This window comes from Oncorhynchus kisutch, linkage group LG23 (assembly GCF_002021735.2).
Source record: "Oncorhynchus kisutch isolate 150728-3 linkage group LG23, Okis_V2, whole genome shotgun sequence".
Classification (NCBI taxonomy): Eukaryota; Metazoa; Chordata; class Actinopteri; order Salmoniformes; family Salmonidae; genus Oncorhynchus; species Oncorhynchus kisutch.
Window position 1 is genome coordinate 42,198,998 of NC_034196.2, and position 12,590 is coordinate 42,211,587.

General features: G+C 49.3%; 1 protein-coding gene across 4 annotated transcripts in view; it reads right to left on the minus strand.

Moving 5' to 3' along the window:
• mapkap1 (MAPK associated protein 1) overlaps positions 1-12,590 on the minus strand; it is a 142,963-nt gene that overhangs the window by 42,416 nt on the left and 87,957 nt on the right. For all 4 annotated transcript variants that reach the window (XM_031802452.1, XM_031802453.1, XM_031802454.1 and 1 more), the window contains 2 exons: positions 9,479-9,586; positions 7,511-7,651 (listed from right to left, as the gene is read on the minus strand). In XM_031802452.1, the coding sequence (XP_031658312.1) occupies positions 7,511-7,651; positions 9,479-9,586 (249 nt within the window). The remainder of the gene's footprint in view (positions 1-7,510; positions 7,652-9,478; positions 9,587-12,590) is intronic.

Consider the following 12,590-nt stretch of genomic DNA (forward strand, 5'->3'; position numbering starts at 1 on the left):
CTACCATCCCTCCCCTAACCCTACCATCCCTCCCCTAACCCTACCATCCCTCCCCTAACCCTACCACCCCTCCCCTAATTGGAGTACCCTAATGGAGAACAACACTTGGGCTTCTACTTCCAGATTTTACATACTATATACATTTTACAGACACAGTATATTTTACATTAGTTATCTTTTGTTTGTTTTTAGTCCCATCCTTCAGTTCCCATCAAACCCTCCCATCTATCTCTGAACACCATCCAGTCCCATCAAACCCCTCCCATCTGTCTCTGAACACCATCCAGTCCCATCAAACCCCTCCCATCTGTCTCTGAACACCATCCAGTCCCATCCTTCAGTTCCCATCAAACCCCTCCCATCTATCTCGGAACACCACCCAGTCCCATAAAACCCTCCCATCTATCTCTGAACACCATCCAGTCCCATCAAACCCCTCCCATCTGTCTCTGAACACCATCCAGTCCCATCCTTCAGTTCCCATCAAACCCCTCCCATCTATCTCGGAACACCACCCAGTCCCATCAAACCCTCCCATCTATCTCTGAACACCATCCAGTCCCATCAAACCCCTCCCATCTGTCTCTGAACACCATCCAGTCCCATCCTTCAGTTCCCATCAAACCCCTCCCATCTATCTCGGAACACCACCCAGTCCCATCAACCCCTCCCATCTATCTCTGAACACCATCCAGTCCCATCAAACCCCTCCCATCTGTCTCTGAACACCATCCAGTCCCATCAAACCCCTCCCATCTATCTCTGAACACCATCCAGTCCCATCAAACCCCTCCCATCTATCTCTGAACACCATCCAGTCCCATCAAACCCCTCCCATCTGTCTCTGAACACCATCCAGTCCCATCCTTCAGTTCCCATCAAACCCCTCCCATCTATCTCGGAACACCACCCAGTCCCATCAAACCCTCCCATCTATCTCTGAACACCATCCAGTCCCATCAAACCCCTCCCATCTGTCTCTGAACACCATCCAGTCCCATCCTTCAGTTCCCATCAAACCCCTCCCATCTATCTCGGAACACCACCCAGTCCCATCAAACCCCTCCCATCTGTCTCTGAACACCATCCAGTCCCATCCTTCAGTTCCCATCAAACCCCTCCCATCTATCTCTGAACACCACCCAGTCCCATCAAACCCCTCCCATCTATCTCTGAACACCATCCAGTCCCATCAAACCCCTCCCATCTGTCTCTGAACACCATCCAGTCCCATCCTTCAGTTCCCATTAAACCCCTCCCATCTATCTCTGAACACCATCCAGTCCCATCAAACCCCTCCCATCTATCTCTGAACACCATCCAGTCCCATCAAACCCCTCCCATCTATCTCTGTACACCATCCAGTCCCATCAAACCCTTCCCATCTATCTCTGTACACCATCCAGTCCCATCCTTCAGTTCCCGTCAAACCCCTCCCATCTATCTCTGAACACCATCCAGTCCCATCCTTCAGTTCCCATCAACCTCTCCCATCTATCTCTGAGCACCATCCAATCCCATCCTTCAAGTCCCATCAAACCCCTCCCATCTATCTCTGTACACCATCCAGTCCCATCAAACCCCTCCCATCTATCTCTGAACACCATCCAGTCCCATCAAACCCCTCCCATCTGTCTCTGAACACCATCCAGTCCCATCCTTCAGTTCCCATCAAACCCCTCCCATCTATCTCGGAACACCACCCAGTCCCATCAAACCCTCCCATCTATCTCTGAACACCATCCAGTCCCATCAAACCCCTCCCATCTGTCTCTGAACACCATCCAGTCCCATCCTTCAGTTCCCATCAAACCCCTCCCATCTATCTCGGAACACCACCCAGTCCCATCAAACCCCTCCCATCTGTCTCTGAACACCATCCAGTCCCATCCTTCAGTTCCCATCAAACCCCTCCCATCTATCTCTGAACACCACCCAGTCCCATCAAACCCCTCCCATCTATCTCTGAACACCATCCAGTCCCATCAAACCCCTCCCATCTGTCTCTGAACACCATCCAGTCCCATCCTTCAGTTCCCATTAAACCCCTCCCATCTATCTCTGAACACCATCCAGTCCCATCAAACCCCTCCCATCTATCTCTGAACACCATCCAGTCCCATCAAACCCCTCCCATCTATCTCTGTACACCATCCAGTCCCATCAAACCCTTCCCATCTATCTCTGTACACCATCCAGTCCCATCCTTCAGTTCCCGTCAAACCCCTCCCATCTATCTCTGAACACCATCCAGTCCCATCCTTCAGTTCCCATCAACCTCTCCCATCTATCTCTGAGCACCATCCAATCCCATCCTTCAAGTCCCATCAAACCCCTCCCATCTATCTCTGTACACCATCCAGTCCCATCAAACCCCTCCCATCTATCTCTGAACACCATCCAGTCCCATCCTTCAGTTCCCATCAACCCCTCCCATCTATCTCTGAACACCATCCAGTCCCATCCTTCAGTTCCCATCAAACCCCTCCCATCTATCTCTGAACACCATCCAGTTCTGATTTCTATTTGCCATATATCTTTGCAACTGTGCTGTTCTGAACCTTTATATTCTCATAGGCCCTCGCTACATATTCGTTGCCAGACCCACTGGCTCCAGGTCATCTACAAGTCCATGCTAGGTAAAGCGCCGCCTTATCCCAGTTCACTGGTCACTATGGCAACACCCACCCGTAGCACGCGCTCCAGCAGGTGTATCTCACTGATCATTCCTAAAGCCAACACCTCATTTGGCCGCCTTTCCTTCCAGTTCTCTGCTGCCTGTGACTGGAACGAATTGCAAAAATCGTTGAAGTTGGAGACTTTAATCTCCCTCACCAACTTTAAACATCTGCTATCTGAGCAGTTAACCGATCGCTGCAGCTGTACATAGTCCATCGGTAAATAGCCCACCCAATTTACCTACCTCATCCCCATACTGTTTTTATTTATTTACTTTTCTGCTCTTTTGCACACCAGTATCTCTACCTGCACATGACCATCTGATCATTTATCACTCCAGTGTTAATCTGCTAAAATTAATTATTTGCCTACCTCCTCTTGCCTTTTGCACACAATGTATATAGACTCCTTTTTTATTTTTTCCTACTGTGTTATTGACTTGTTTATTGTTTACTCCATGTGTAACTCTGTGTTGTTGTCTGTTCACACTGATTAGCTTTATTTTGGCCAGAACTTGTTCTCAACTAGCCTACCTGGGTAAATAAAGGTTAAATAAATTTAATAAAATTTAAAAAATTGTTTCTACAAATAGTGAAAATTGTTCAATCTTTCATTTACAAAGAGTATTGTTTTTATATTATTGATCGATTGACTATGAGTTTTCAAGTTAACCAGCAGTGCTATTTGCAGAGTTAGCGCCAGGTCAATGTTGCAATCCTTCAGCCATTCCTGAACCTGCGACCAGAAACAAGCTACCTATGGACAGTACCAAAAATAAGTGACCTAATGATTCCACCTCTCCTTTTTCTTCAGCGCTTTGGACTGTAATGGAATCCCTCCGATGGCATCATACAGTCAGAACGGAGTGCCCTCTTGGAAAAGACATCATGACGCTAAAGGCAGAGTAGGTGGTGTCGGATGGGTTTGAAAAAAGACAAACCCCACAACCATTACAAAACCCCTCAATGGTTTGTCAGCAAGGCTTAGGGCCACCACCCCCCCCCCCCCCCCCTCCTCCTCCAACTTGGTTTAATCTGACACGCTGAACGTATCTGTTGGCGGTTAAGCTGTGGTGTTTGCTAGCTGCCGTCGCCTCTGAAACCCCAGGAAACCCCCTATCTCTGAGAAACACTGGGGAGAACATCCGACAGGTCGTTTGGTTTAAGAACCCATCCTCTGTCAGCCTAGGGAGGGAGAGGAGGCTCCACAAAGCTGGCAGCCTGGTTTCAATTCAATAATATCAGCATGAATGCAACAAAAAATAAAAAGTCTAAAATATGTGAAAATGCGAGGCGTTGTCGTTACGTGTCTGACAGCTGATGGGTAACACTGTGAATGAGATAAATAATTCATTTGAATATGAAACATTTGCCCCCAAAAAAAGCCAATAAATGATGGGTTGGCAAAGCCTCAGGTTGAGTGCTTTTTTATCAAACCTGAAACATCAGAATTACTATTCATTCTACTTCACAAGTACAGTTCAATAAAATGATAATCAATTTGCTATTGGCTGTGACAGAGAGGGGTTAACAGGTGGACAGTGACAGAGGGGGGGGGGGGGGGGGTTACGAGTAGAGGGTATTTGTCCCCTGTGTTGGTTATGACCAGAGTAACAGAGTAGAGGGTATTTGTCTCCTGTGCTGGTTATGACCAGAGTAACAGAGTAGAGGGTATTTGTCTCCTGTGTTGGTTATGACCAGAGTAACAGAGTAGAGGGTATTTGTCTCATGTGTTGGTTATGACCAGAGTAACAGAGTAGAGGGTATTTGTCCCCTGTGTTGGTTATGACCAGAGTAACAGAGTAGAGGGTATTTGTCTCCTGTGCTGGTTATGACCAGAGTAACAGAGTAGAGGGTATTTGTCTCCTGTGTTGGTTATGACCAGAGTAACAGAGTAGAGGGTATTTGTCCCCTGTGTTGGTTATGACCAGAGTAACAGAGTAGAGGGTATTTGTCTCCTGTGTTGGTTATGACCAGAGTAACAGAGTAGAGGGTATTTGTCCCCTGTGTTGGTTATGACCAGAGTAACAGAGTAGAGGGTATTTGTCCCATGTGTTGGTTATGACCAGAGTAACAGAGTAGAGGGTATTTGTCCCCTGTGTTGGTTATGACCAGAGTAACAGAGTAGAGGGTATTTGTCCCCTGTGTTGTTTATGACCAGAGTAACAGAGTAGAGGGTATTTGTCCCATGTGTTGGTTATGACCAGAGTAACAGAGTAGAGGGTATTTGTCCCCTGTGTTGGTTATGACCAGAGTAACAGAGTAGAGGGTATTTGTCCCCTGTGTTGGTTATGACCAGAGTAACAGAGTAGAGGGTATTTGTCCCCTGTGTTGTTTATGACCAGAGTAACAGAGTAGAGGGTATTTGTCCCATGTGTTGGTTATGACCAGAGTAACAGAGTAGAGGGTATTTGTCCCATGTGTTGGTTATGACCAGAGTAACAGAGTAGAGGGTATTTGTCCCCTGTGTTGGTTATGACCAGAGTAACAGAGTAGAGGGTATTTGTCCCGTGTTGGTTATGACCAGAGTAACAGAGTAGAGGGTATTTGTCTCCTGTGTTGTTTATGACCAGAGTAACAGAGTAGAGGGTATTTGTCCCCTGTGTTGTTTATGACCAGAGTAACAGAGTAGAGGGTATTTGTCCCATGTGTTGGTTATGACCAGAGTAACAGAGTAGAGGGTATTTGTCCCCTGTGTTGGTTATGACCAGAGTAACAGAGTAGAGGGTATTTGTCCCCTGTGTTGGTTATGACCAGAGTAACAGAGTAGAGGGTATTTGTCCCCTGTGTTGGTTATGACCAGAGTAACAGAGTAGAGGGTATTTGTCCCCTGTGTTGGTTATGACCAGAGTAACAGAGTAGAGGGTATTTGTCTCCTGTGTTGTTTATGACCAGAGTAACAGAGTAGAGGGTATTTGTCCCCTGTGTTGGTTATGACCAGAGTAACAGAGTAGAGGGTATTTGTCCCCTGTGTTGGTTATGACCAGAGTAACAGAGTAGAGGGTATTTGTCCCCTGTGTTGGTTATGACCAGAGTAACAGAGTAGAGGGTATTTGTCCCCTGTGTTGGTTATGACCAGAGTAACAGAGTAGAGGGTATTTGTCCCCTGTGTTGGTTATGACCAGAGTAACAGAGTAGAGGGTATTTGTCCCCTGTGTTGGTTATGACCAGATTAACAGAGTAGAGGGTATTTGTCCCCTGTGTTGGTTATGACCAGAGTAACAGAGTATCCAATGCACCATGTAAAAACTTCACGACTAGAAAAGACTGAGACTTTGATTCAAATCTCAGTTCCAAAATAGTGAGCAAGTACAACTGTGAACGAGGACTGTGTGGTTTGAGCATGTCTCCGGTACAGAGGACATGTTCCCTCATGGACATCAGTCAGACCAGGAGGAGACACAACGCCTCCCAAACGGCACCATATTCCCCAAAACAGTATACTACGTTTGACCAGAGCACTATGGGTTCCCTACACTAAATATGGAATATGGTGCCATTTGGAACGCAGACAGTCTCCTCCTGGTCTGAATTAACGCTCATTACCAAAGCCAATGGGCCAGTAGGGGGGGGGTACCGAGGTTACCATGGCAGATTGTTGTAAACAACAAGATTGATCCTGCTTTCCAGGAAGTGACCCGGTGACCCTGGTCTGACCTGTGGCAACGTGATTGGAGGGGAGATTTAGTTTCTTTCTCATGCCGTACCTATGTCCTCCGACTGAAACCTAACCTGAGGTAAACGACTGCCTGACTAATTCAAAACAGAGAGAGACCCAACTTAGAAAACTATTAAGGTATAAACAGCATTTCATAGCATCACCAGATGTTTAACCTTAATGTACATTCAAGTCAAAAAGGTCTCTATTTTTTTTATAAATCCGTGGACAGACGTGTTGTCGGTGGGCTCCAAAGGACAGAATGGAGAGCAGGGTCGGGCCAGTGTGGGGTGGGAGGGAGCAGGGTCGGGCCAGTGTGGGGTGGGGGGGGAGCAGGGTCAGGCCAGTGTGGGGTGGGAGGGGGGACCAGGGTCGGGCCAGTGTGGGGTGGGAGGGGGGACCAGGGTCGGGCCAGTGTGGGGTGGGGGGGGGAGTAGGGTCGGGCCAGGGTTGGGCCAGTATGGGGTGGAGGGGGGAGTAGAGTCGGGCCAGGGTTGGGCCAGTGTGGGGTGGAGGGGGGAGTAGGGTCGGGCCAGGGTTGGGCCAGTGTGGGGTGGAGGGGGGAGTAGGGTCGGGCCAGGGTTGGGCCAGTGTGGGGTGGAGGAGGGAGTAGAGTCGGGCCAGGGTTGGGCCAGTGTGGGGTGGAGGGGGGAGTAGGGTCGGGCCAGGGTTGGGCCAGTGTGGGGTGAAGGGGGGAGTAGGGTCGGGCCAGTGTGGGGTGGGAGGGGGGACCAGGGTCGGGCCAGTGTGGGGTAGGAGGGGGGACCAGGGTCGGGCCAGAGTGGGGTGGGGGGGAGCAGGGTCGGGCCAGTGTGGGGTGGGGGAGAGCAGGGTTGGGCCAGTGTGGGGTGGGGGGGAGCAGGGTCGGGCCAGTGTGGGGTGTGGGGGAGCAGGGTCGGGCCAGGGTTGGGCCAGTGTGGGGTGGGGGGGGGGAGCAGGGTCGGGCCAGGGTTGGGGTGTGGGGTGGAGGTAGTAGGGTCAGGTCAGTGTGGGGTGGAGGTAGTAGGGTTGGGGTGTGGGGTGGGGTGGAGGTAGTAGGGTCAGGCCAGTGTGGGGTGGGGGGGAGCAGGGTCGGGCCAGGGTTGGGCCAGTGTGGTGTGAAGGTGGGGAGTATTTACCGAGCTGTACGTCAGTGGTGAGTAGGGTTGGGCCAGTGTGGGGTGGGGTTATTTACCGAGCTGTACGTCAGTGGTGAAGCGGAGCTTGTGGATCATGCTGATCTTGAAGGACTTGTAGCGGTGGCTACTCAGCATGTCCTGCACCGTGGTGATGTCCATGGGAGGATCCTCCTCTGAACTGTCCTCTCCTCTGGAGCCTGACAGAGACAACGGAGAGACAAACAGGGGGTGGGGAAGACCAAGAAACAGGGGGGGGGGGGGAAGAGAGAGAAAGAGGGGTTGGGAAAGAGAGAGAAAGAGGGGTTGGGAAAGAGAGAGAAAGAGGGGGTGGGAAAGAGAGAGAAAGAGGGGTAGGAAAGAGAGAAAGAGGGGTAGGAAAGAGAGAGAAAGAGGGGGTGGGAAAAAGAGAGAGAAAGAGGGGGTGGGAAAGAGAGAAAGAGGGGTAGGAAAGAGAGAAAGAGGGGTAGGAAAGAGCAAAAAACAGGGGGGAAAGAGAGAAAGAGGGGTTGGGAAAGAGAAAAATGGGGTGGGAAAGAGAGAGAAAGGGGGGGGGTGGGAAGAGAGAGAAAGAGTGGGTGGGAAAGAGAGAAAGAGGGGTAGGGAAAGAGAGAAAGAGGGGTAGGGAAAGAGAGAGAAGAGGGGGTGGGAAAGAGAGAGAAAGAGGGGGTGGGAAAGAGAGAGAAAGAGGGGGTGGGAAGAGAGAAAGAGAGGGTGGAGAGAAAAGAGGGGGTGGGAAAGAGAGAGAAAGAGGGGGTGGGAAAGAGAGAGAAAGAGGGGGGTGGGAAAGAGAGAAAGAGGGGGTAGGAAAGAGAGAAAGAGGGGTGGGAAAGAGAGAGAAAGAGGGGGTGGGAAAGAGAGAGAAAGAGGGGGGTGGGAAAGAGAGAAAGAGGGGTAGGGAAAGAGAGAGAAAGAGGGGGTGGGAAAGAGAGAGAAAGAGGGGTAGGAAAGAGAGAGAAAGAGGGGTAGGAAAGAGAGAAAGAGGGGTAGGAAAGAGAGAGAAAAAGGGGGTGGGAAAGAGAGAAAGAGGGGGTGGGAAAGAGAGAGAAAGAGGGGGTGGGAAAGAGAGAGAAAGAGGGGGTGGGAGAGAGCGAGAAAGAGGGGGTGGGAGAGAGGGTGGGAGAGAGAGAGAGGGAGAGAGGGTGGGAGAGAGAGAGAAAGAGGGGGTGGGAGAGAGCGAGAAAGAGGGGGTGGGAGAGAGCGAGAAAGAGGGGGTGGGAGAGAGCGAGAAAGAGGGGGTGGGAGAGAGAGAGAGGGTGGGAGAGAGAGAGAGGGAGAGAGGGTGGGAGAGAGAGAGAGGGTAAGGGTAAGAGAGAGATAGGGAGAGAGGGTGGGAGAGAGAGAGAGGGTAAGAGAGAGAGAGGGTGGGAGAGAGAGAGAGGGTGGTGGGAAAAAGAAGGAGAAAGAGGGGGTGGGAAAGAGAGAAAGAGGGGTAGGAAAGAGCAAAAAACAGGGGGAAAGAGAGAGAAAGAGGAGGTGGGAAAGAGAGAAAGAGGGGGTGGGGAAAGAGAGAGAAAAAAGGGGTGGGAAAGAGAGAGAAAGAGGGGGTGGGAGAGAGCGAGAAAGAGGGGGGTGGGAGAGAGAGAGAGGGTGGGAGAGAGAGAGAGGGGAGAGAGGGTGGGAGAGAGTGAGAAAGAGGGGGTGGGAGAGAGCGAGAAAGAGGGGGTGGGAGAGAGCGAGAAAGAGAGGGTGGGAGAGAGCGAGAAAGAGGGGGTGGGAGAGAGAGAGAGGGTGGGAGAGAGAGAGAGGAGAAGAGAAAAACCAGAGACTACTTTCAAAAACAAGAGTAGGTGAAACCTTGCATTGAAAAAAAAGTTAAGCACAGACTATAAAAATATGTTCAGATGAGAGATATTCAGGCCATTAGTGGTCTTGCCTCTACCCAGGAGGATCCTCTGTGTAGGGTGAAGGTGCCCCTAGATGCTGATCTTGGGTCAGTTTTTAAAAAAATCTCTCACTAATTGTTAAGGGCTATGGTTGGGGGAAGGTGAAGCTGATCCTAGATCACACCGGTGCAGAATACTCACTGTTTTCCCTGACCAGGCAGAACTCTAGGGTGCTCTGGCTCTCGAGGCTGCAGTCCAGATCCACGGGCACGTTGGGCTCCGTCTGCCTCTCCAGACGGTACATGGGACCTGTGGCACAGCGAATACAGGGTCAAACGCAATGCAACAACTGACTCCACAGAGACCCATGGATTACCATATACAGTCGACTGCTAGGGCTATCTGTACACCTATACACACACCGGCTTTTAACGAGGAAGTGAAAATAACGGACAATACTTTTAACATCTTTTAAAGTTTACACTACGGTGTGATTTAGAATAGTTTATGTTTTGTGGACGTGCGTCTGTTGGACGTCGACAAGAAGAACCGAACCAAGACACGTGGAAACCGGGGAGAAAGGGATGAGGGCAGACAGAGGAAGAGGAGGAGGTGGAGAAAGGGATGAGGGCAGACAGAGGAAGAGGAGGAGGTGGAGGAAGGGGAATTAGCGTGGGACAAGCAACAGAGATGCTCTTTGGCTCCCACTACACTCGTCAAGACCAAGGCCACAGGGGTCACAGCACCTCTCTTCTTCCTATACCCACAATCCCATCCCCATCCTGGCCACTCCTTTGGTTCAGCTCAAACAAAAGGCTGCATTCAGCCTCTCTCTCCCTTCCCTCTCCCCCTCCCTCCCTCTCCCCCCTCCCTTCCTCCCTCCCTCCCTCTCTCTCTCTCTCCCTCTCTCTCCCCCTCCCTCTCTCCTTCTCTCTCCCCCTCCCTCCCTCTCCTCCCTCTCTCCCTTCCACTCTCTCCAGTCTCTATTCATCTCTGGCTCCAGGCATGTCAAGGTCAGCGCTCCACCTCCGTATTTAGACGGCCGTAACCGGGAGCCCAATTAGATTCGCAAACCTTTTCTTTTCTTTGTGGCGACTCCGAACTTCCATAATGGGGACCCATTTTTAGGTGACCTCTTTGGGCCCAGGAGATGCAATTATATCCCCTCGGAAAACGACCAACAAAGAAATAAAGTCAAACTGTATGTCGGTAACAGAAGAAACGATACTAGATGAGGGACATGGAGTTGGGCGTCCGCTGCTCCAGCTTCGCTGTTACTCTTTAGAGTTTGACGGGGCTGGCTCTCTTCAGCGCAGGCATGCAAGAGCAGAAAACGTTACATTTACAGACGCAAAAGTACACATTGGATAAAGCACAACCGAAAATGTCCACTGAAGTTAGGTGACATTTTGCATTCTGTCTGCAAACCCCCCCCCCCCCCCCCAAAAAGCACTCTACCAGTCAAGCGGTTGATTTGCTCGGGAAAGAATTAATTTATGACATGTAGACGTGGTGATGTCATAGCCTTTTTTTTTTTTTTTACAAAAACCAGAGAGTCTTTAAAAAGAAGTATCAGCGACAAAAGAGAGATTCAATTAACAAGTAACTGGTGATGTGAAACAGGCACATCGTATTATATCTAAAGATATAATTTTAATCAAATTTGTCCTTCAGAATCAATACATGTTGCTTCTGAAAGATGGCACAGGATGTAAGACATTCCGGGTGGTTGGTTATCTCTATCTGAAAGCCCCTCGCCGTCCAACCCGTCCAGCAATGTTCCCATGGCCAAAAAGAAAATTCACCAAGAAGACTGCATTCCCAATTCTTCTCTTTCTTTCTTTCTCACTATTTTTTTATAGTAAAAGAAGTAAAAGAAGCTAAATTCTATGTCGGGAAAAAGACTTTGGGCAATATTTACCCTTTCTCATATACCGCGGGCTTCCAAAATGTCACCCGAGCCTCAGCGAGCCATCAAAAGAATATGCCTTGAAGTCCTGGGAGCGTATCGTCACAAGGTAAACAAACATGAGAGAAGCAGCTGTATCATAGTGGTGGGTCAAATATTGTAATGTAATATCATAATCATTTGCTCTAATCACCGTTTGAGCAGTGAAATCTTCGCTACGACTTTGAATTGGGTGTAGAATACGCTATAAGGTGCAGGAGAATTCTACCCCGGTGTCTTCGGTAGAGAGGCCGCGAACCTCGAGGGGGGGGGGGGGGGGGGGGGGGGTCACTGCTTAGATGTGGAGTCGGAGTGGAGGGCGAAAGAGTGTGACTAATGGCGAACACGGAATATGACCTTTTCGCTTTCCTGCATGACGCGGAGCACGATGGTGAGCGGCTGGGGTGAGCCTTGATAAAGGACATGACCACCAGGATTTAAAAAATGCCAAAGCTCTCCCGACAAAAAACATATGCTGAGAGGAAAAGATGCCCTGCCTTGGTGTGTGTGTGAATAATACGTTTGTTACCGTGTGTGTGTGTGTAGGTGTGTGTGTGTGTGTGTATATAATATGTTTGTTACTGTGTGTGTGTGTGTGTGTATAATACGTTTGTTACTGTGTGTGTGTGTGTGTGTGTGTGTGTGTGTGTGTGTGTGTGTGTGTGTGTGTGTGTGTGTGTGTGTGTGTGTGTGTGAATAATACGTTTGTTACCGTGTGTGTGTGTGTGTAGGTGTGTGTGTGTATAATACGTTTGTTACTGTGTGTGTGTGTGTGTGTGTGTGTGTGTGTGTGTGTGTGTGTGTGTGTGTGTGTGTGTGTGTGTGTGTGTGTGTGTAGGTGTGTGTGTGTGTGTGTATAATATGTTTGTTACTGTGTGTGTGTGTGTGTGTGTGTGTGTGTGTGTATAATACGTTTGTTACTGTGTGTGTGTGTGTGTGTGTGTGTGTAATATGTTTGTTACTGGGTGAATGTGTGTGTTTATAATACCATTGAAAGGACGGTGTAGGTGTATAACTGCGCAGTTCATAGGAGTAAAACCAACTCGCACAACTAAAATGAAACGATGACTGAAACTGAACACTGGAAAGAAAACTGCCATCCTTATTTAAGCCTGGGTGCAACTAACATCTGATTGGTTAACGAGACCGGCTCCATCTGGCCAACTGCCCATCATGTAGTTTACTGTTTACAAGACTTTTCTATACATTCATTCATTGTTGACATACAAGAATAAACAAAAACAACAATGTAAATAAACAAATAAATAAAAAGTAGCACCCTTTAACTGCCCTTCGTGAACTACCGGTTCACTTTGTCCTATTAGCTGATCGCTATTTTATTGAGGAAATATACACTTAGTATAA